Source organism: Muscardinus avellanarius (genome assembly GCF_963383645.1).
Source record: "Muscardinus avellanarius genome assembly, chromosome: 7".
Taxonomy (NCBI): domain Eukaryota; kingdom Metazoa; phylum Chordata; class Mammalia; order Rodentia; family Gliridae; genus Muscardinus; species Muscardinus avellanarius.
This window is the reverse complement of record NC_137793.1, coordinates 116,102,102-116,121,521: the sequence shown is the minus strand read 5'-3', so window position 1 is coordinate 116,121,521 and position 19,420 is coordinate 116,102,102. Positions and strand designations below refer to the sequence as shown.

Genomic DNA, 19,420 nt, shown 5'->3' with positions numbered 1-19,420 from the left:
TTCATTTGCCGGCTGAGTTTCTTTTGCGCAAAGCTTTACTTTAGTGACCGATTATATATTACAAAATCCCCACGTTTCACCGCTACCAAAAATCTTTGAGCACGCTCCTTTTTTATTCAGAGCTGTCCTTCACGGGATCCTCAGTTTCAGAATTGTCCCCGTACGGGCCACCACCTGCCGGAGCCAGCCGGCAAGAGCACGGGTTCTGAAGAGAGGCGTGAGGATGGAGAACTTTTAATTCTAACGTGGGGGAGCCGCCAGCCTACTATCTCTACTGGTCAACCTCTGTTCTTGGGTCAGTATTTCCTACGGGTCGACGACTACGCCTGGGTCAGTCTCATCTTTATTGCGCCAGCACCGGGTTTGTTTTTCCAGAGGTATTTATACACGGCTACAGGTCAATCAACATTGTCGTGCTACCACCACCGGAATACAATAAAGACCAATAAAAAACACACACATTACAGACAGGCCTGTCAGTACCCTCGTGTCATCACCACCCGATCCTCTCTCAGACCTCTTTGAACTTTCCACAACCCCAAACCTCGTTGACTCTGGGCGAAGGACAGTCAGCTGAGTCAGAGACACCGACCCAGGGGAAGGCCTTAATGGCTCCCCACACCCTCCCCTCCCCTCATCTCTGCGACTGATGCTTTACTGGTTGTCTGACACAGCCCTGCCCTGTATCCTTCCTGCTTCTAGGCAAAGGGCTCTCCTCCTCCTCAGCCCTCCATGTCTGAGTGTCCCCGACTCTCTCCCTCGAAGTCCTCTCGCGGGGTCTCCTCGCAGGCGCACGTGTGAGCGTCCTCCTCGGAGGAACTTACATGGCCCCAGAGTGGGCTGCATCCCGGGTGGGAGGGGATGGGAGGAGCCGCTAGCCAACCCTCCCTGGGTCTTGCCCCAGGGCCCTGCTCACAGTGCAGACCCCGGCCACACCCTCCCTCTTTTCTGTGACCCATTCTGCCCTGGCGAATTCTCTCCTGCCCCTGTTCTTTCCCACTGGACCGTGTTCCAGACCACACCAACAAGGCGACAGTGTTGTTTCGGTTCATCAGGCTGGACGCCACCCAACCCCCTGGGTTCCACCCCTGTTGTGAACTAAGTGGGACATTTTAGTACGAGCCAGAGACACCCCTTCTGCAGAGTCCCTCAGGCAGACCCGCGAGCCACAGGCACATTGCCCCGCTCGTCCCTCCCAGAAGGTCTACCCCGCTGAGGCCTCTCATCCTTCCTGCCCAAACCCTCGGGAGACGGGTAGCCCTCGGGATCCAGACCCACTCCTTCCACATCTTGGTCTCTCACACTTCCCAGGAACGGCCAGGGCTCTTGGGAGTGCCGTGTGCTTACTTTGAAACCCGTGAGACTTCGCCATGGTCTTGATGGTGCCTGTGTCCAAGGTGTTGAGCCGGATGTCCACCGTGAAGTGGTGATAGGGGATGAAGTCCCCGCTCCGGCAGTGCTCGCAGCGGCGGGCATTTTCTTCTAAGAAGCGGGCGCACTTCAAATGCATGGCTTTCTTCTGGTCCTTGAGCCACAGCTCGTAGGCCGTCTTCTGCATCATGGGCCTGCAGAAGCGGATGACGTGGCACTCGATCACCTCGCCCTCGAGTTCGTGCAGCTTGTCGCCCTCCTCGTGAGCTGCAGGGGACAGGGAGGGCGCATCAGCCGGCCCGACCCCGGCCAGCTCTTGCCTCTGAAGGCGTCTTTGCCCAAGGGGACACGCAGGTGGCTTCCAGGGGCTACTCACCTAGCCCCTCACTGGGATTCAGAGACAAGGAGCGATAATGCACCTCAAAAGAGGTAGCGTTCTGTTTCAGGGCCGCTTGGAGCTCCTTGCCATTCCGGAAACAATAAAAAACGTTTGACTCCACGAGGGTGGCCAGGGCCTTGATCATCATCTTCATGTTCCAGCAGGGGAGGATCTCAAACAGCAGCTCCGTGGTGAAGGTCAGCCCGATGATGGCGGCACACCTCACCAGCATCTGGTGTGAGAGGCTCATGCTGTCCAGCTGGACCAGGGAGATCTCTGGTGGAAAGCCGCAGACAGGGGCCGGTTACCTCTGTACCAGACACGGTACAGCTGCACAGCCACGCTCCCCACAGTTCTCGCTCCTAGAAACCTGGCGAAGCTAAATCGAAAGACGTATTGGAGCCAGGTACAGAGATGCACGCCTGCAATCCCAGTGCTTGGGAGGCTGAGATAGGAGGGCCGCAGGTTCAAGACCAGCCTCAGCAACTTAGGCTCTCAGCAACCTAGTGAGACTCCATTTCAAAACAAAAAATAAGCTGGACGTGGTGGTACACGTTTGCAATCCCAGCCCCTTGGGAGGCTTAGACAGGAGGATTGCACAGGTTCAAAGCCAGCCTCAGGCACTTAGTGAGACCCTGTTTCCAAATAAATTATAAAATAGGGCTGGGAGAATAGCCCAGAGAAAAGCCCCTGGGTCCCCCCCCCCCAGTACCACACACATACACACACACACACACACAAAACTGGGGGTAGAGTTCAGAGGTAGAATGCCCCTGCGTTCCATCCCAGTACAGAAGGAGAAGGAGAAGGAGAAGGAGAAGGAGGAGAAGAGCTGAGCTTAGGACAATACAAGCCAGACAATCCACATTATCTTTCTCCTGTTCTGTCTGTCTATCTATCTATCTATCTATCTATCTATCTATCTATCTATCTATCCATACTGGGGATGGAACTCAGGGGCATTCTATCTCTGAGCCACATGCCTAGCCTAGTTTTATTTTTATTTTGGATCAGGGAATTGTTAGGTTGATGAAAGTCTCACTACTTGCTGAGGCTGTCCTCGAGCCTGTGATCCTCCTATTTCAGCCTCCTAAGTGCTGGGATTGCAAACACGTACCACCGTGTCTGGCTTCTTTCTCCTATTTTGGAACAGTCACCAGAAAGCTGAAGTGGAACCTATAAGAAAACGAATCCCAGCACTTAGGAGGCTGAGACCTAACACGGTCCTCAGTACCTTAGTGAGAACCCATTTCAAATATAAGATAAAAGAATTTTTTAAAAAAGGGAGTTGGGCTAGCCGGGCGTGGTGGCCACGCTTGTAATCCCCGCACTTGGGAGGCGGAGACAGGAGGATCGCGCAGGTTCGAAGCCAGCCTCGCTGGCTTAAGAGACCCTGTTTCCAAATAAAAATACAAAAATGGGTCTGGGAGTGTAGCCCGGAAGTAGAAGGGCTTCCAGGAACCCCAGTACCACCAAAAAAAAGGGGGGGGAGTTGGGGTGTAGCTTGGAGATAGAATGCCTCTGGGTTCAACCTCAGTTATAAAAAGAAAAAAAGGAACAAAAGAAGAAAAGGAAGAAGTGAATGACCGGTTCAGCCTTTCTTTACCTTTTAGTGATGCTGGGGGTGACAGGTTTTTCAGTCTGACACCCCGTGCGAGGTTACAGACTTCCTCGCTGCCGTCCTCGCTTCTGAAAGTAAATATTTGAAATTCCTCTGTTGGCTTAACGAAATTCTCTATGGGGAGATAGAAGGGAGAAAGAGTTGAGAGTTATTATCCTGTAATAAAAAGTCTGATTTTCCAGAATATTGTGGCAGCACAATTCACAAAAGCCAAATTGTGGAACCAGCCCAGGTGTCCATCAGTTCAGGAATGGATTACAAAATTATGAGATATACACACAACGGAATTCTACTCAGCAATAAAGAAGAACAAAATGTCACTTGCCAGAAAATGATAGGACCTGGAGAACATTATGTTAAGTGAGATTAGCCAGCCACAGAAGTGAAGGGTCATATGTGTTTTTTAATATGCGCAAGTACGCCAGGCGTGGTGGCGCAGGCTTGTAATCCCAGCGCTTGGGAGGCTGGGCCTGGAGGCTCGCGCAGGTTCGAAGCCAGCCTCAGCTACTTAGTGAGGCTCTCAGCAACTTAGTGAGACCCTAAAATAAAATATAAAATAGGTCGGGGGTATAGCCTGGAGGCAGAGGCTCCTGGATTCCATCCCCAGGACCACACACACAAAAATAAATAAAGTTGCCAGGCGTGGTGGCACACATTTGTAATCCCCTGTTTCCAAATAAAAATATAAAAAATGTCTGGGAGTATAGTCTGGAGGTAGAAGGGTTTTCAGGAACCCCAGTACCACCAAAAAAATATAAAAATAAATAGAAAGGAAGATAGAAAGAAAGAAAGAAAGTTTAATATGCACAAGTGAGGGGGTAATTGGGACCCCAAGGGGCTTCTGGTGACGCGGGGGAAACCTCAGTGGAGCCGGGCGGCAGGCTAGGGGAGGGGGGGTCATGGAGGGAGCACTTCCAGCAACGTATGAACATGTGAGAACGCCAGTGTCCAACATGTGAGAACGCCCTGTATGAAGGGCGGCGATGGGGAGTGAGCGGGAAGCCGCCAAGTGCTGTGTGCATGGCCCTCACCGCCGTTAAGATCTGCGTTATCATGTGAGATAGAAGGCACCAATAAAAGTATATATGAAATATATGTCTAATTTTCCAATAAAGTTTGAGATGAAGCTTATGTGAAAAAGAGTGGGCAGAAGCCGAGAATGGTGGCGCACGCTTGTAATCCCAGCACTCGGGAGGCTGAGACTGGAGGATCGCGGTTTGCGGCCAGCCTCAGCTACTTAGTGAGGCCCTCTGCAACTCAGTGAGACCCTGTTTCAAAATAAAGAATAAAACATAGGGCTGGGGGTGGAGCAAAGAGGTCGAATGCCCCTGGGTTCTATCCCAGACCCGCAAAAAAATAAAATAAATAAAATAAAAAAGAGTGGAAATACATGCTTCCCAGCCGGGCATGGTAACACAAACTTGTAATCTCAGCCTTTGGGAGGCTGAGACAGGAGGATCATGGTTCGAGGACAGACTCAGCTACTTAGTGAGTCCCTTGGCAACTCATTGAGATCCTGTTTCAAAATAAAGAATAAAAAATAGGGCTGGGGGTGTAGGTTGGGAGTAGAATGCCCTGGGTCCCACCCCAGTAGTGGAAAAATAAATGTACACTTCCTTCCTAAACACTCTGCAACACCTTGTTTTTATAAGCCTGACCTGTCGCATCTACGTTTACCCGTGTCCACCTACTCACTCTTATCCCAAGCAAGGATTAGTGTTCACTACTCGTGTCTTTCCTGCAGTTCTACAAGATAGATACATAAATAAATGGAGGAGACAGGAATTGAGCCCAGGGACATTCTACCTCTGAACTCCACCCCTAGCCCTTCTTATTTTAAAAAGTCTCTCTACTTGCTGAGGCTGGCCTCAAACCTGCAATCCTCCTGCCTCAGCCTCCCAAGTACTGGGATTATAGGCATGTGCCATCATGCCCAGCACAAAAATCCGTTACTGGGATCTATCTCCTAGTAACATATGATGCAGGGCGGTTGTAGGCACATTCCCATACCACGCTGACATACACACACATTCACAGGAACCTGCCCTCTAGTCAGGAGATGGCAGCTTCCGGAGAAAGAGAGATTTGATTGATTTAATTATTTTTATTTTTTGCAGTACTGGAGATAGAACCCAGGGGGCATTCTACCTCTGAGCTACATGCCCTGCCCTATTTTTTATTCTTTATTTTGAAACAGGGTCTCACTGAGTTGCAGAGGGCCTCACTAAGTAGCTGAGGCTGGCTGTGAGCCGGGATCCTCCGGTCTCAGCCTCCCGGATGCTGGGTTTACACTTGTGCGCCACCGCGCCCGGCTAAAAGATTTTAAATGGCAAAGTGTGAAAAGCAGGATTGCCTAGTAATCTGGTCTCCTAGCACTCCAAAGGCGTGGTCCATTGACCTTCCAGTCCTGCGATGCTTGGGCTGCAGGACACTGGCAGGTGAGGTGGAGTGGGCAGGTGAGCTCCTCCTCTCCTAGAGAAGCACTCGCTCACAGTGAGACCGCAGGTGGCAGATAAGTGCCCGGGGAGGGACTCGAGCAGGAAGTGTGGACAGTTCACGTGAGCACGGCGTGTGCCTAGTAAGGACGTTAAACCCACCATCCGAAGCCCAAGTGTCGTGGGCCTGTCACTATCACAATGAACTACATTTGATGTGAGACTATAATACACCAATACGTCTCTTTAAAAACCCATCATCTCCCACAGAGGAGCCCACACCCCGAAGGCAGGCTTCTAGCCTCTAGGTGCTGAAAAGCTCCGGGGCAGGTCGACAAGAAACAAGTAATCATAGTTCCCGAAGGGCGACCCGGGGCTGAGGAGCAAAGGGGCGTGCCGCATGGACGGGAACAGTTCACGGGGCCGGGACCCAGGAAGGCCTCCCGGGCCGAGCGTGTCTGAGTGCTCCCTGAAGGACGAAGAGCGAGTCCAGGGGGAAAGGGAGGGACCGTGTGAAGCCACAGAGGCCCCCAGGGCGGGGCGGAGGGAACCCGGGGAGATTACGGGGAGCTGCCAACCCCATCTCGCATACGTGTCTGATGCGTGAAACCACTGTGACGCTCCCCTGGAGCCGGTCATTTTACCTCTGGAAAACGTGGGTTTCCCTAAGTCCTCCTGAAGGTCCTCGGCCGAGGTTTCTCAGGGCGCTCTCAGGTCACGCACACAGGCCGCGGGCACCCCTGCCGGGCCAGCCAGCCCACCCCAGGCCGCGGCCCTCTCATAACCTGGGCCGTCGGATCCGGTCCCTCCTGCCTCCCTCCAGCCCTCTGAGCAGACGCAGCGGACGCAGCCTGTGAAACAGCCCTGTTCGTGTGTGTGTGGGACTGGAGAATGAACCCAGGAGTAGTCTGCCTCTGAGCTACGCGGTCAGTGCTATTTTATGTTTTATGAAACAGAGTCTTGCCAAGTTGTCGAGGGGCTTGCTAAGTTGCTGAGGCTGGCCTCGAACCTGCGATCGTCCTGTCTCAGCCTCCCGAGTATTGGGGTTACAGGTGTGCGCCGCCACGCCCTGTGGAATGGCCCTTTCCTTGCGGCATCTTCTCTGCATAGGACGTGGTTACGGAAGGACGGGGTGAGAGGACCCCTCTGAGACTTACTGAACAGGTTGCTCCAGGGTTACGGAAGGACATGGTTACGGAAGGACGGGGTGACTTACTGAACAGGTTGCTCCAGGTCACATTCGTCTTTTCGTCTGACTCAGTTTGTTGGAAAAGGAGCACCCTGTGATGGTCCAGGTTTTTCAGCAACTCTTCACAGTAAAACGGGATCCCACAGCTCCCCTCCACCAGGTACCTGCGGTGCACAGACAACCCGTCTACATTTGAGAGCCCCTCTCTTAAGCCAGCTGCAGCGGTGCACACCTGCGATCCCAGTACTCGGGAGGCTAAGACAGGAGGATCGCAGGTTCAAGGCCAGCCTCAGCAACTTAGCAAGCCCCTCGACAACTTGGCAAGCCTGTTTCAACATGAAAAATGGCTGGGGGTGTAGCTCAGAGGTAGAATGCCGCTGGGTTTATTCTCCAGTATATATAAAGAAGGACCTTTTTGGGGGAGGAAAATCATTTGAGTCTTCTCAATCACTTGAAAATCTCTTACTCTCCGTTTTTTTCTGTTTATTTTCAAGTTTAAAAATCTGCTCTTTTCTTCTCCGTTATTCACTCTTTATTTCATTTTATTTATTGTTGCTGGGGATTTGCCCCAGAGGCATTCTACCACTGAGCTATACCCCCCTTTTTCTTTTTTTTTTTTTTTTGGTGGTACTGGGGTTCCTGGAAGCCCTTCTACATCCGGGCTACACTCCCAGACCTATTTTTACATTTTCATTTGGAAACAGGGTCTCTTAAGCCAGCACGCGTGGCTGGCTTCAAACCTGCACGATCCTCCTGTCTCTGCCTCCCAAGCGCGCACCACCACGCCCGGCTTTATTCTTTATTCTGAAACAGGGTCTCACTAAGTTGTGGGGGGCCTCACTAAGTAGCTGAGGCTGTCCACGAACTCCGATCCTCCCGTCTCAGCCTCCCAGGTACTGGGATTACAAGTGTGCACCACCTTGCCTGGTTCTAATTTCTTTTAAAAAGTATAAATAAATGTGTGTGCATTTCTGTGTGTGTCACACACACGCGCACAACACACCTATTTTCTTAGATAAAGGAGAGCCTTTCTGCACACTGCATGCTGGCTATGTCCGCAGGACTCCCGGGCTCTCCGCTGGCCACACCAGCGGGTCTTCCTTTTACTTTTTTTTTTTTTTTTTTTTTTTGTGGTGGCACTGGGGTTTCTGGAAACCCTTCTACCTCTGGGCTACACTCTCAGACCTATTTTATATTTTTATTTGGAAACAGGGTCTCTTAAGCCAGAGAGGCTGGCTTCGAACCTGCGCCATCCTCCTGTCTCCGCCTCCCAAGCGCGGGGATTACAAGGATTACAAGCGTGGCCACCACGCCCGCCCGGCTGCCTTTTACTGTTCCCGTTACAGAGCGCTGCATGGGATGGATGCGCCCTGGCTCCCCGAACTCACTCCTTCGAGGGACACTTGGATTGTCCCAGTCCTTTATACACACAAACGATGCCCCCCATAAACTCTGAACGTGGGTCACATCACGGTTCCGTCAGCCTCTCTTTGAGATAGGTTCCCAGAACTGGGGCCGTGAGACCGAAAGGTAAGCGCAGGTGTGTATTTCCGCCCGCACGCGCACACCTAAGGGCGAGCCCCGCCGAGTGCGGACGCAGGCACGTCAAGGCTGGTCCTGGGGCTCGGGGTCACTTACGAGTCCAGCTCCTTGGGGATGCTGCTGATGTTGAGGTCCAGGCAGACCTTGTTGCGGAGGTCCTTGGGCTGCACCGGGCCCAGGGTGACGTAGGTCGTGTTCCTGTTCTTCATTACGGCGCTGGCGGCTGTACATGGGATGCCGATGAAAGGGGACAGAGACATGATGATGAATATGGGGACGGTTCGGATGAGCTTCTCTAGAAAGATCCAGGAGGCCACATCCACGAACTGGCCCTCGTCGATGATGAAGATAATCCTTTCCTCTTTCACTGTCTGGACAAGGCCACGAAACAAAGAAAAGTGCTGTCGGACTCCGGGTGTTCTGCTTGTGTGGGAGGACGGCCGCGGCCCGCGCAGTGACTCGCATGGGGAGGGAGCCAGCCAAGCTCCGTCTGTTTCGCTCTGATGACTCTGTGAGCGTGGATTCCGCTAACTTGAATGCATATAAATTTGGACGGCTGGCGGGAATGGACTCTTACTTGGGCACACTTTTGTGTAATAAGGGAAAAGAAGAAAGGAAGGCAGGAGGGGAGGGAGGGAGCATGATGGTGGAGGTGCGGCTCCATGGTAGAGCGCAGGCTCAGCACACACAGGAGGCCTCGGGTTGGACCCCGGCACACGCGCGTGCGCGCACACAAAGATAATGCGAATGTGTAGGTAATCGGGGCTTTGGGAGTACCCACGAAAGCCAAGGAAAGTGCTCATTGTGTAAAAGAACTGCCACGTTAGCTACACGCCACGCTACTCTACCACGAGTGAACCCCCCCCCCCCAGGCGTCGACTTGACATTTAGTAAGCCCAAAGCGACTCAGCAGTCCTTGCGGGGCACCCTGGGCTGGGTGCTGAACACACAGTGCTGAGGAAACGGGTCTTGTGCTGGCCCGTAGGCAGTTCCTACCATTCTGGTTTGAGCTGCAGTGTGTGTTGTGCTCCAAACAGACGGTGTGCCCCTTTTCCTATGTGCCCCGCTCTTCCTTACCCAGTCTAATTAGTCAATCACTCACGAAGCATTTGCTGGCATCTGATGGGGGTCAGCTGGGTCCTAGGGGCTGGGATACAACCTTAATCAAAATATGGAGTTGGCACTACGGGGCAGAAACCTTCTCCCCAGCTCTGCGGCGCAGCCTGTGTGACTCCTGATGAGGTAGCCCATCTTTCCCCTGTGCTTTTATAAACGCAAGCAGCAAGGCCTATTTCAACATTTTTAGTCTCATAAGACAATCGCTCTATGAAATGTGAGGACCTGCCTTCTCCCACAGCCACAACTCTGCTCCCGTGGTCCCAACATTCCATCACCGAATACTTAGCTGGGGGCGCTTACCCAAAGAGGAGGCTGGCAACACATTGTTTTGCTTTTGTGTGTGTGTGTGTGTGGTACTGGGGATGGAACCCAGGGACATTCTATCTCCGAGCTACATCCCCAGCCCTACTTTTTATTCTTGTGTGTGTGTGTGTGTATGTGTGTGTGTGTGTGTGGTACCAGGTATGGAACCCAAGGGCTTTCTACCTCCGGGCTACACTCCCAGACCTATTTTATATTTTATTTGGAAACAGGGCCTCACTGAATTGCTGAGAGCCTCACTAAGTAGTTGAGGCTGGTTTCGAACCTGCACGATCCTCCTGTTTCAGCCTCCCAAGCACTGGGATAACAAGCGTGCGCCACCACACCTGGCTTATTCTTTATTTTGAAACAGGGTCTCCTCACTGAGTTGCAAAGGACCTCACTAAGAGCTGAGGCTGGCTGCAAACTGCGATCTACCTGTCTCAGCAACCCAAATGCGTAAGTGTGCACCACCATGACCAGCTTGTTTTCCTTTTGACTAGTATCTTTAAAAAGATGGGGCATAAATCAAATGTGGGGGTGCACACCTATAATCCCAGTACTTGAGAGGCTGAGACAGGAGGCTTATAGGTTTAAGGTCAGCCTCAGCAAGTAGTGAGTCTCTCAGCAACCTAGGGAGACCCTGTTTCAAAACAAAACATAAAATTGGGATGTAGATCAGGGGTAGAATTCCCCCTAGTTTAATCCCCAGTAAACACACACACACACGCACGCGCACACACACACACACACGGCGGGGCAGGTAGAGTGTGAGTACTGGAGCTGGACCCTAGCTCAGTGGTAGAGCTCTTGTCTAGCATGCTCAAGTCAGGTCTGGTCCCAGCTCTGCAACAATAACAACAACAACAACAACAAATATCTTTAACGTGTGGTCTAGTTATATGAAAGCCTTGGTAAGTTTTTATTTGGGGGCATTATTTGTATTAATAGAAAACTAAAACAATCTTGTAGAGTGTTTTCTATGAAAAGGGTGCTGAGGGTTTCCCATGTATTCTAGTCGTGTGTGTGTGTGTGTGTGTGTTGAGGGGGTTTACTGGGGATTAAACCTAGGGGCATTCTACCCCTACCTCTACGCTATACCCCAGCCCTATTTTTTTAATCTTCTATATTGAAACAAGGTCTCGCTAAGTTGCTGAGCCTGGCTTCGAACCTGCCATCCTACTAGAAACTTATGCTTGTGTCCCGGAGCTAGGTGCTACTGTTTGATACACGATGACAGAGCGCAGAGAGAAGTCCCTGGCTGAGTTTCTGTAGGTAGCAAGTGGCGGGCGGAGAGGCCGCACCTCGCTAGTCCACTAGTCCGTCTACAGAGCTTGCACAGTAACCATGTTTTTGTCTTGTTCTTCCCTTCGCGCCCAAGGCCTTGCTCACTCCGCTCGACAAGCGCTCCAGCACTGGGCTGCGTCTGCGGCCTCTCACCGATTTGATCTACTCCATCCCATACAGAGAAGAAAGGAAGGCTGGAGAGGCCCGGGAAGATGCTTTAGGGGCTCCTTTCAAGAATACTCAAGTTCTGAACAGACACTCAGCTCAAGGTTTGGACGCAGCACTCTGGATAAAGCTTTCACGACTTCCCGAGCTCCCACAGCCAGCTGGCTCTGCGACCACTGGACCAGCATCCTCTGCCCGCCCCATGGCTTGACACACAGGTGCTCTTACTTGCTCCAGGATCTTCATAAACAGTCCTTCCAACTGCTTTTGCTTCCTCAAGGTGCTCATCCTGGAAATCTCCCGAGAAATGGGGAACTGTACAAAGAATTATGAGAAGGCTGAATCTGGGAAAATAGCAAACAAAATTCTAGCTGTGTGGCTCTGAGAAAAATCACTCAACTGTTCTGTGCTTTACAGTCTTCAAATGCCAGGTCGCCCATACTGTCCTTTCCAGCTCTAAGTCTCTGTGACATAGACTCTAGTAGATTCAGGAAGGAACCGGGCACATTCTGTCTGCTTTGGCAGTGACTGTGCACCAGGCTGATGAGGACAGCACAGCTGGTGATAAAAGTGTGAGTCAGCAGGTGGCCGTTTGGGTTTCTTGATATGGCATTCCTAGATATCTCCAATATGTTTCAAGTATGTGAATATAAAGGTCAGGGATGTAGGTCAGTGGTAAGTGTATATTTAGCACGCGTGCAAGGCCTTGGATTCAAATCTCAGCACTGGGGTTAAAATAAAAAAGAATGTGGACACAATTTCAAGGAGTATTGGGAGCCATTTCCTTACCACCTGGATGCTCTAGATGAGAAGAGAGGAGGATAATAAAAGCCAGAGATGCTAAGTCATAGGGGCCAGGAGAGCGCTACCACGCTGGCCCCACGGTCACTTCACACAGAAGCCTAACACTCACTAGTTACCTGGACATGGAAAATGTCATTAAGAATACAGTGGAACTTCTCATCCAGCAGTGTCTTGACTTTATTTTGAAGGTTGGTCTGTCGTTCTTTATAGTGTTTACAAGTGTCCAGACCTAGCACATTGGCCATCAGTATCTGGATTGTATAAAAGTTTTGATGGAGGCTGACCTTCGTCAATGCAATAGCAATGGTCCTGTTTATGAGAAAATCAAGAATCAGGAGAGCCTTACTATTTTGGAAAAAATAAAAGTATTATTTATTATTATCTGCTTCTTTATTAGCATAAAATGTATTTATTGTTTATTAATATCATTTATATATTTTTTGCGGGTCTGGGGATGAAACCAGGGGCATTCGACCTCCAAGCTATACCCCCAGCTCTATTTTTTATTCTTTATTTTATTTTATTGGTGGTCTTGGGGTTCCTGGAAACCCTTCTACCTCCGGGCTACACTCCCAGACCTATATGTATGTATGTGTTGGTTCTATAGACCAAGTTGGCTGTTCTCAACTTGTCTGCGTATTGGGATTATGTAGGAAGCTTTAAAATGCCCAAGTTTAGCAGGGCATAGTGGTGCATGCCTGTAATCTCAGTACTTCAGAGGCTGAGATAGGAGGATTTCAGGTTCATAGCCAGCCTCAGCAATTTAGTAAAGCCCTCTGCAACTTAGTGAGACCCTGTTTCAAAATAAAAAATGGGGCTAGGAGTGTAGCTTGGAGGTAGAAAGCCCCTAGGTTCATACACACACACACACACACACACACACACACACGAGTTTAACTGGGCATAGTGGTGCATGCCAGTAATCCCAGTACTTGAGAGGCTGAGATAGGAGGATTTCAGGTTCATAGCCAGCCTCATCAACTTAGGCATTCCACAACTTAGTTTCAAAATAAGCCGGGCGTGGTGGGCACGCTTGTAATCCCCGCGCTTGGGAGGCTGAGGCAGGAGGGTCGCACAGGTTTGAAGCCAGCCTCAGCTACTTAGTGAGGCTCTCAGCAAGTTAATGAGACCCTGTTTCCAAATAAATAGGTCTGGGAGTATAACCCAGAGGTAGGAAACCCCGTGGTTCCACTCTCAGTACCACAAAATAAATAAATAAAAATAAATAAATAGGACTGGGGGTTTAGTTCAGAGGTAGAATAACCTGGGTTCAATCCCTAGTGCCACGAAACAAAAACAGAAATAAACCACCAACCACCAAGCTCCACCTGGCACCAATTCAAAGTCCCCAGGGTCAGCCCAGCTCTCTTTTCCTTAGTTCTAAATGCGTATCGGTAACTGCCCATTTAGCACCAGGGCACAGGTTGTGACGAGCTGATGTGAAGGCAGAGGGGCAGGACCGCCCCCTCTGGAGGGCCAGGAGGCTCCGGGGGGCTCACCTGTGGTTTTCACCTTGGGCCAGGTACTCGATTTCCATGAGGATCTGGCTCTTCCCATATCCAGGCAGTCCTTCGTACATCAGGACCCGGCTGCAGTTAGAAATCAAAAACTCCTTCATGGTACACATGAAGTACTTGATCTCCTTATCACGTCCTGTTTTTAAAAAAAATTAAAAAGGACACAATGGAGTCGAGGCATACAAAAGCATGTAGCGACGGCCTTCAAGAGGCTCCTTGGGACGCACCCGGCACTGCTCAGCGGCGTGGCCGAGGCCCCGGGACCCCCTGACAGTCTTTCTCTAGAGCTTCCGAGTTAACCGGTGGTTGTGTGGTTTTGATTGTACTGGTTTTTGTCCTCGTCGTTGTTGTTTTGGTTTCTCTGCACCGGGCATAGGACCCAGGGCTTCTGGCATGTGGGGCAAGTGTTCGGAGCCTGAGCCACGCCCCCAGCCCCCAGGGCAAAGTACTCAGATACACTCTTAGACTTCCACTTAATTATGGTGTAGAAGCTGAGCTGGCTCGGGTGGTGCAGCTGGGACTAACGAGGCCGCCTCCCAGAGCCGTTTCCTTTATCTCTGCTGTGAGGCTGGAAACCATCTGTGGGCCATCACGTAGGAAGTAAGTCAGCTGAAGTTAGGATTCCACTAGTAGACAACTCCGGATGAAACATTTTTTCATTCTGCCTTGAAGAAAACCTGCCCTCCGTAAATGGAAACAATACTTGTCTCAGAGCTATTAAAATCATTATTAGGCCAGGCATGGTGGTGCACGCCTGTAATCCCAGCATTCTGGGGGCTGAGACAGGAGGATCAAGGTTGTAGCCAGCCTCAGCTATTTAACAACTCAGTGAGACGTTGTTTTACAATAAAGAATAAAAAAAATTGGGCTGGGGTTCAACTCAGAGACAGAATGCCTCTGGGTTCCATCCCCAGTCCCACAAAAAAAAAAAAAAAAAAGCATTATCAGAGAAGAGAAAATTCAATTTGCCTTCAAAAATCATGTCCAGGCTACTTTTTAATAAGTATTTAATAATTATTTAATTATTATTTAATAAGTAATATTTAATAATATTTAATTATTTAATAAGTATTTAATAATTTTTTATTTTAATAAAAATAATTTTTTTCTGATTTATAAAGCAAACACAGGCTCACGGTAATAAATACAGAAAGAGAGAGAGAGAGAGGAATAAAAATCACACTGGGTTACAACCCTGCCATGGTTATTTTTCTTCTGTGTTTTAAAGTACATGTAACAGGAAGCCCTGGACAGAGCCTGAAACTCAGCTCACAGATTTGAAACCTGAGCAGCAGGAAGGAGCCTGAAGGAGCATGATTTCAAGGCATCGAGCCATTTCTGTGCAAAGACTTGGGGACTCATTTTGTACCAGCTCATCTTCTTAGCTGGCTGGCTGCGGGTGTGGGAGGAACACACGGACCTAGGTTATCTTGTGTCTTTGGTGAAAACTGGGACCATTAAACCAAGTGTAGATGTTTTAGAAAAAAGTTCTGTGTTTTGCTTCGTAATGCAAATTTCTAGGGATAGTTTTGTGAGAACAACTCTGCAGGTGCCTTTCTTTCCTGGTAGTACTGGAAATTGAGCCCAGGAGTTCTCTACCGTGGAGTTATACTCCCATACCCCTGGGTTCAATCCCTGATATACCCCAAAGGAAAAACAAACAAACAAAAAGTACACACACACACACGCACACATCAGGCTAAGGGGCTCACATCTGTAATCCCAGCTACCTGGAAGACCCAGGCAGGGAGAATCACAAGTTCAGCAAGATCTTGTCTCAAAATAAAATTCAAAAAGGGCCGGGAGCATGATTGAATGGTAGAGCACTTGCCTAACATGTATGAGAGCCTGGGTTTACACACACACACACACACACACACACACACACACACACACACACACACACAGAGTATTGATATGGTACATATAAGTATCGATGCATGATTCCATCTATCTACATTTCTATGCTTTATTTTACTTTATTTGTAGTACCGGGGTGTAGAACGCAGGGGAGTTCTACCTCCAGGCTGCACTCCTAACCCTATTTTATTTTCTTATTAGGAAACAGGGTCTTGCTAAATTGCTGAGGCTATTCTTGAACCTGCAATCCTCCTGTCTCAGATTCCCAGAACTGGGATTACAAGCATGCGCCACCATGCCCGTCTTTGTTTCCTTTTCTGAGAGACAGCATCTTGCAACGTTGACCAGGCTGTCCCACACTCCTCCAGCTATCCTCTGGCCTCAGCCTGCTGAAACACTGGATTACAGGCCTGCACCATCACACCTGGCTTCTGTACATTTTATTTTTTATTTTTTGTGGTACTTGAGATGGAACCCAGGGGCATTCTACCTCCAAACTACACCCCAGCCATATTTTTTGGTCTTTATTTTGAAACAGGGTCTCACTGAGTTGCAGAGGGCCTCACTAAGTAGTAGCTGAGGCTGTCCGCAAACCGCGATCCTCCTGTCTCAGCCTCCCAGATGCTGGGATTACAAGCGTGCGCCACCACACCCGGCTGCATCTGTACATTTTAAACAGGCATGAGTCACCTTGAATGGTAGAAGGTGTGGGGAAAATACGGCGGGAGCTTGTGAGGGCCCCTGAGGACCACGGTTTTTCTATTCTTGGGTCTGGACTATGATTATACTTTTTACCCAGTGGCAATTCACACTGGACTTACAACTGGTCCTCTTTTCCGTATGTTTTGCTATAGTTCAGTAAAGAAGTTTCAGGGCTGGGGCCAGAGCTGGGTGGTAGAGCGCCTGCCTGCGTAGTAGCATATGTGAGCCCTACCCCGCCACACACACACACACACACACACACACACACACACACACACACAGAAGCTTCAACCCAGTGCTCGCCACCTACCCAGCAGGGGGCAGCCCTCGTTTCTGTTGCAGATGAGGTACGCCATACCAAACATGCTGAAGAGAGGGGAAAAGAAAAGGCCTTAGTTTAGTTTTGTTTTGGTTTGGGTTTTTTTTTTTTTTTTGTACTAGAGATTGAACTCAGGGGCATTCTACCTCTGAGCTATACCCCCAGCCCTATTTTTTATTTTTTATTTTGAAACAGAGTCTCACTTGAGTTACAGAAGGCCTCCCTAAGTAGCTGAGGCTGGCTGTGAACCTGTGATCTCCTGTTTCAGCCTCCCAAGTGCTGAGGTTACAAGCGTGCACCGCCACGCCCTGCTGAGATGTGAGATGCAGACAGGCAGAGAGCGAGAGGAAGAGTGATGGCCCCCGGTCCCAGGAAGCCTTTCCCCGCTATCGTCTACCCCTCTTCATCTCGGGGTTGTTGATACCCGGAGGAGAGAGGAATGACTCCACAGGCACCGGAGTCCAAATGACTCACGTGCCAGCTGTTGGGTCGGCCCCAGGGGAAGACCACAGCCAACCCAGGACCCACAGGCTCGATGCTCTGCGGCCTTAACTTCTAAAAGACTGCGCCGATGGCTCGAGCAGTACAGCTCAGCTTTGCTGCGCACTGTCTGCTTAGTGCCAAATGCTTTATTTAGCTACATCATCTCCTTTAATTCTGACAAGATGTTAAGAAGTACCACTAGTATGTCACTTTCACAAGCGAGGAAATTGGGGCACAGAGAGGTCCACTGGTCCAAGATCCCGCAGCCAGTGGTGACCCGGGACACTGACGGCATGGAAGTGCAAGCCGCCGCGCGAGCCGGCCTGCTGCATGGGACATCTCCTGGAGGAGGAGCTTCAGGCAGAATGGAATCCTTCCTGTCATATTGCCACCTGTGTGGGCACCGTGAGGTCTGACAGTGAGGACCGAGAACCAAGGGACCCAGGAAAGGCGCAAAAGTCGAGAAACGCCCCAGCCATCCCCCTGCCGCAGTCCCACAAATGCACCTGCTCTGGCCCGGTGTCAAGGCTGCAAAGTGGAGAGCACATGGGCTCTTTGCTTCCCTCCCTTCCTCGGCCCCATAAAAGGCCCAGGTCTGTAGGAGCGGCTCCTGGACTCTCTGGGCCAGTTGCCTCCTTCCAGGGTTTATTCCTGAATGAAATCTGTTCCCTGCGTCCATTTGTGCTTTGCCTCCACATAACCTGGCAACGCTGCTTTGCTAAGCTTCTTAGAGCACTTAACCAAAGTCTCCCGTGAAACATATGGCTAACTTTGCACTTATTGTAAGGGCTCAGGGCGGGAACCAGGCCTCAGTTGCATCTACATGGCTGCGTCTATGTGCTTTCGTTTGCAGGGATGGCATAGGAAAGTCCGGGGTTCAGATTGCGGATCAGACAGCCCTGGCTTGCGTGGTAGCTTGACTGCAAGGGTGGCTGGCGTCTGCACTGTCCCCGTCTCCTGCCTGTGCTGTCCGGTGTGGCGGTGCACTCCTGCTGTGGCCAACGCAACATCAGCACACAGGAAACACAGAGAGAGGCTTGGAAGGGGCTCATGCATCGGGCCAGCTCCTTGCTCTTCTGAGATTGCCATGGTGACATGCCAGTGGAGGATGAGACACTTAGAGCCCAAATGCCCAGTTATGCCAACCCAACTACACAGTCATCTCAGCTGAGGCCATTTCAGATCAGCCAGCAGCCTGCCGAGCCCAGGCACGCGAACAAGGCAAAGTGAGAGCAGCCGAGCACGGCCAGACCAGCGGAACCCAGGGGCAGCCTGCCTCTGAGTGCCGGGGAGCGACCCAGGGGCAGCCTGCCTCCAAGCTAGCCCCCAGACCTATTTTATTTTTTATTTGGAAACAGGGCCTTAGTAAGTTGCTGAGGCTGGCTGCAAACTGTGATCCTCCCGTCTCAGCCTCCCAAGTCCTAGGATGGCAAGTGTCTACCACCATGCCCTGCTGAACCCCACATAATTATGAAAGAAACAAACAAGGTTTGTGGTTGCCTGTAATGCTGCATCTCTGTGGCCGTTTGAATCTCAGCTCCAGTGCTTCCTGCAGATATAACCAGCAAGTCAGTTAACATCCCTCTGAGTCCCGCCTTCATTTTTTTGGTGGTACTGGGTATTGAGCCCAGGGTCATTTTACCTCTGAGCTACATCTCCAGCCCTATTTAATTAACTAATTAATTTATTATTTAATTGATTGATTTGGAAACAGTCTCACTAAGTTGCAGAAGGCCTCACTGAGTTGCTGTGGCCGACCATGAACCTGCGATCCTGATGTCTCGGCCTCCCAAGTACCGGGTTACAGGTGTGTGGCGCCAGGCCTGGCTGAGTCTCAGCTCTTAAACTTATAAAATGGAGATAATAACTGTTTCTATCTCATCTAGTCAGTCTTAAGGATCCACGGCATATTTTGAGATAAATGCCTACATTTAATAAATGCTCATTAAAAATTTTTCATTTATCATTCCCTTATTCAATCAGCATCTTAGGATGACCTATGCAACCATCAGAGTGCTAGACCCCAGGAGCAAGAGGCGCTCATGTCTCCCTGAGTAGCTGCAGCCCGGTCCTGCTGACCGTTTGAGCCCCACATTCCAGCTTGCTAGGCATTCCGTGCACCCATTCATTTACTCTTCGTTATCAAGGACCTACGGCGTGCCAGGCACTGGGCACATCAGAGTGGGTAAGAAGGAATGGCTATCCTCAAGGAGCTCAAAGTGAACGCTTAGTGAAAGGCAGAGCAAGTCAATAATCATGACAGGAGCGGTGGGATGCAGTGTACCTCAGTGGTAGAGCATGTGCTTGGCCTGTGTGTGGCCCGGGAT

At 50.4% G+C, this 19,420-nt stretch overlaps 1 protein-coding gene across 1 annotated transcript in view; it reads right to left on the bottom strand.

The window, feature by feature from the left end:
* ADCY10 (adenylate cyclase 10) overlaps positions 1-19,420 on the bottom strand; it is a gene marked incomplete at both ends in the record, with an annotated part of 59,626 nt that overhangs the window by 22,472 nt on the left and 17,734 nt on the right. The window contains 9 exons of the mRNA XM_080699097.1: positions 1,348-1,638; positions 1,748-2,026; positions 3,357-3,485; positions 7,023-7,159; positions 8,634-8,908; positions 11,637-11,723; positions 12,329-12,521; positions 13,712-13,865; positions 16,602-16,657. Coding sequence (XP_080555223.1) covers positions 1,348-1,638; positions 1,748-2,026; positions 3,357-3,485; positions 7,023-7,159; positions 8,634-8,908; positions 11,637-11,723; positions 12,329-12,521; positions 13,712-13,865; positions 16,602-16,657 — 1,601 coding nt within the window. The remainder of the gene's footprint in view (positions 1-1,347; positions 1,639-1,747; positions 2,027-3,356; positions 3,486-7,022; positions 7,160-8,633; positions 8,909-11,636; positions 11,724-12,328; positions 12,522-13,711; positions 13,866-16,601; positions 16,658-19,420) is intronic.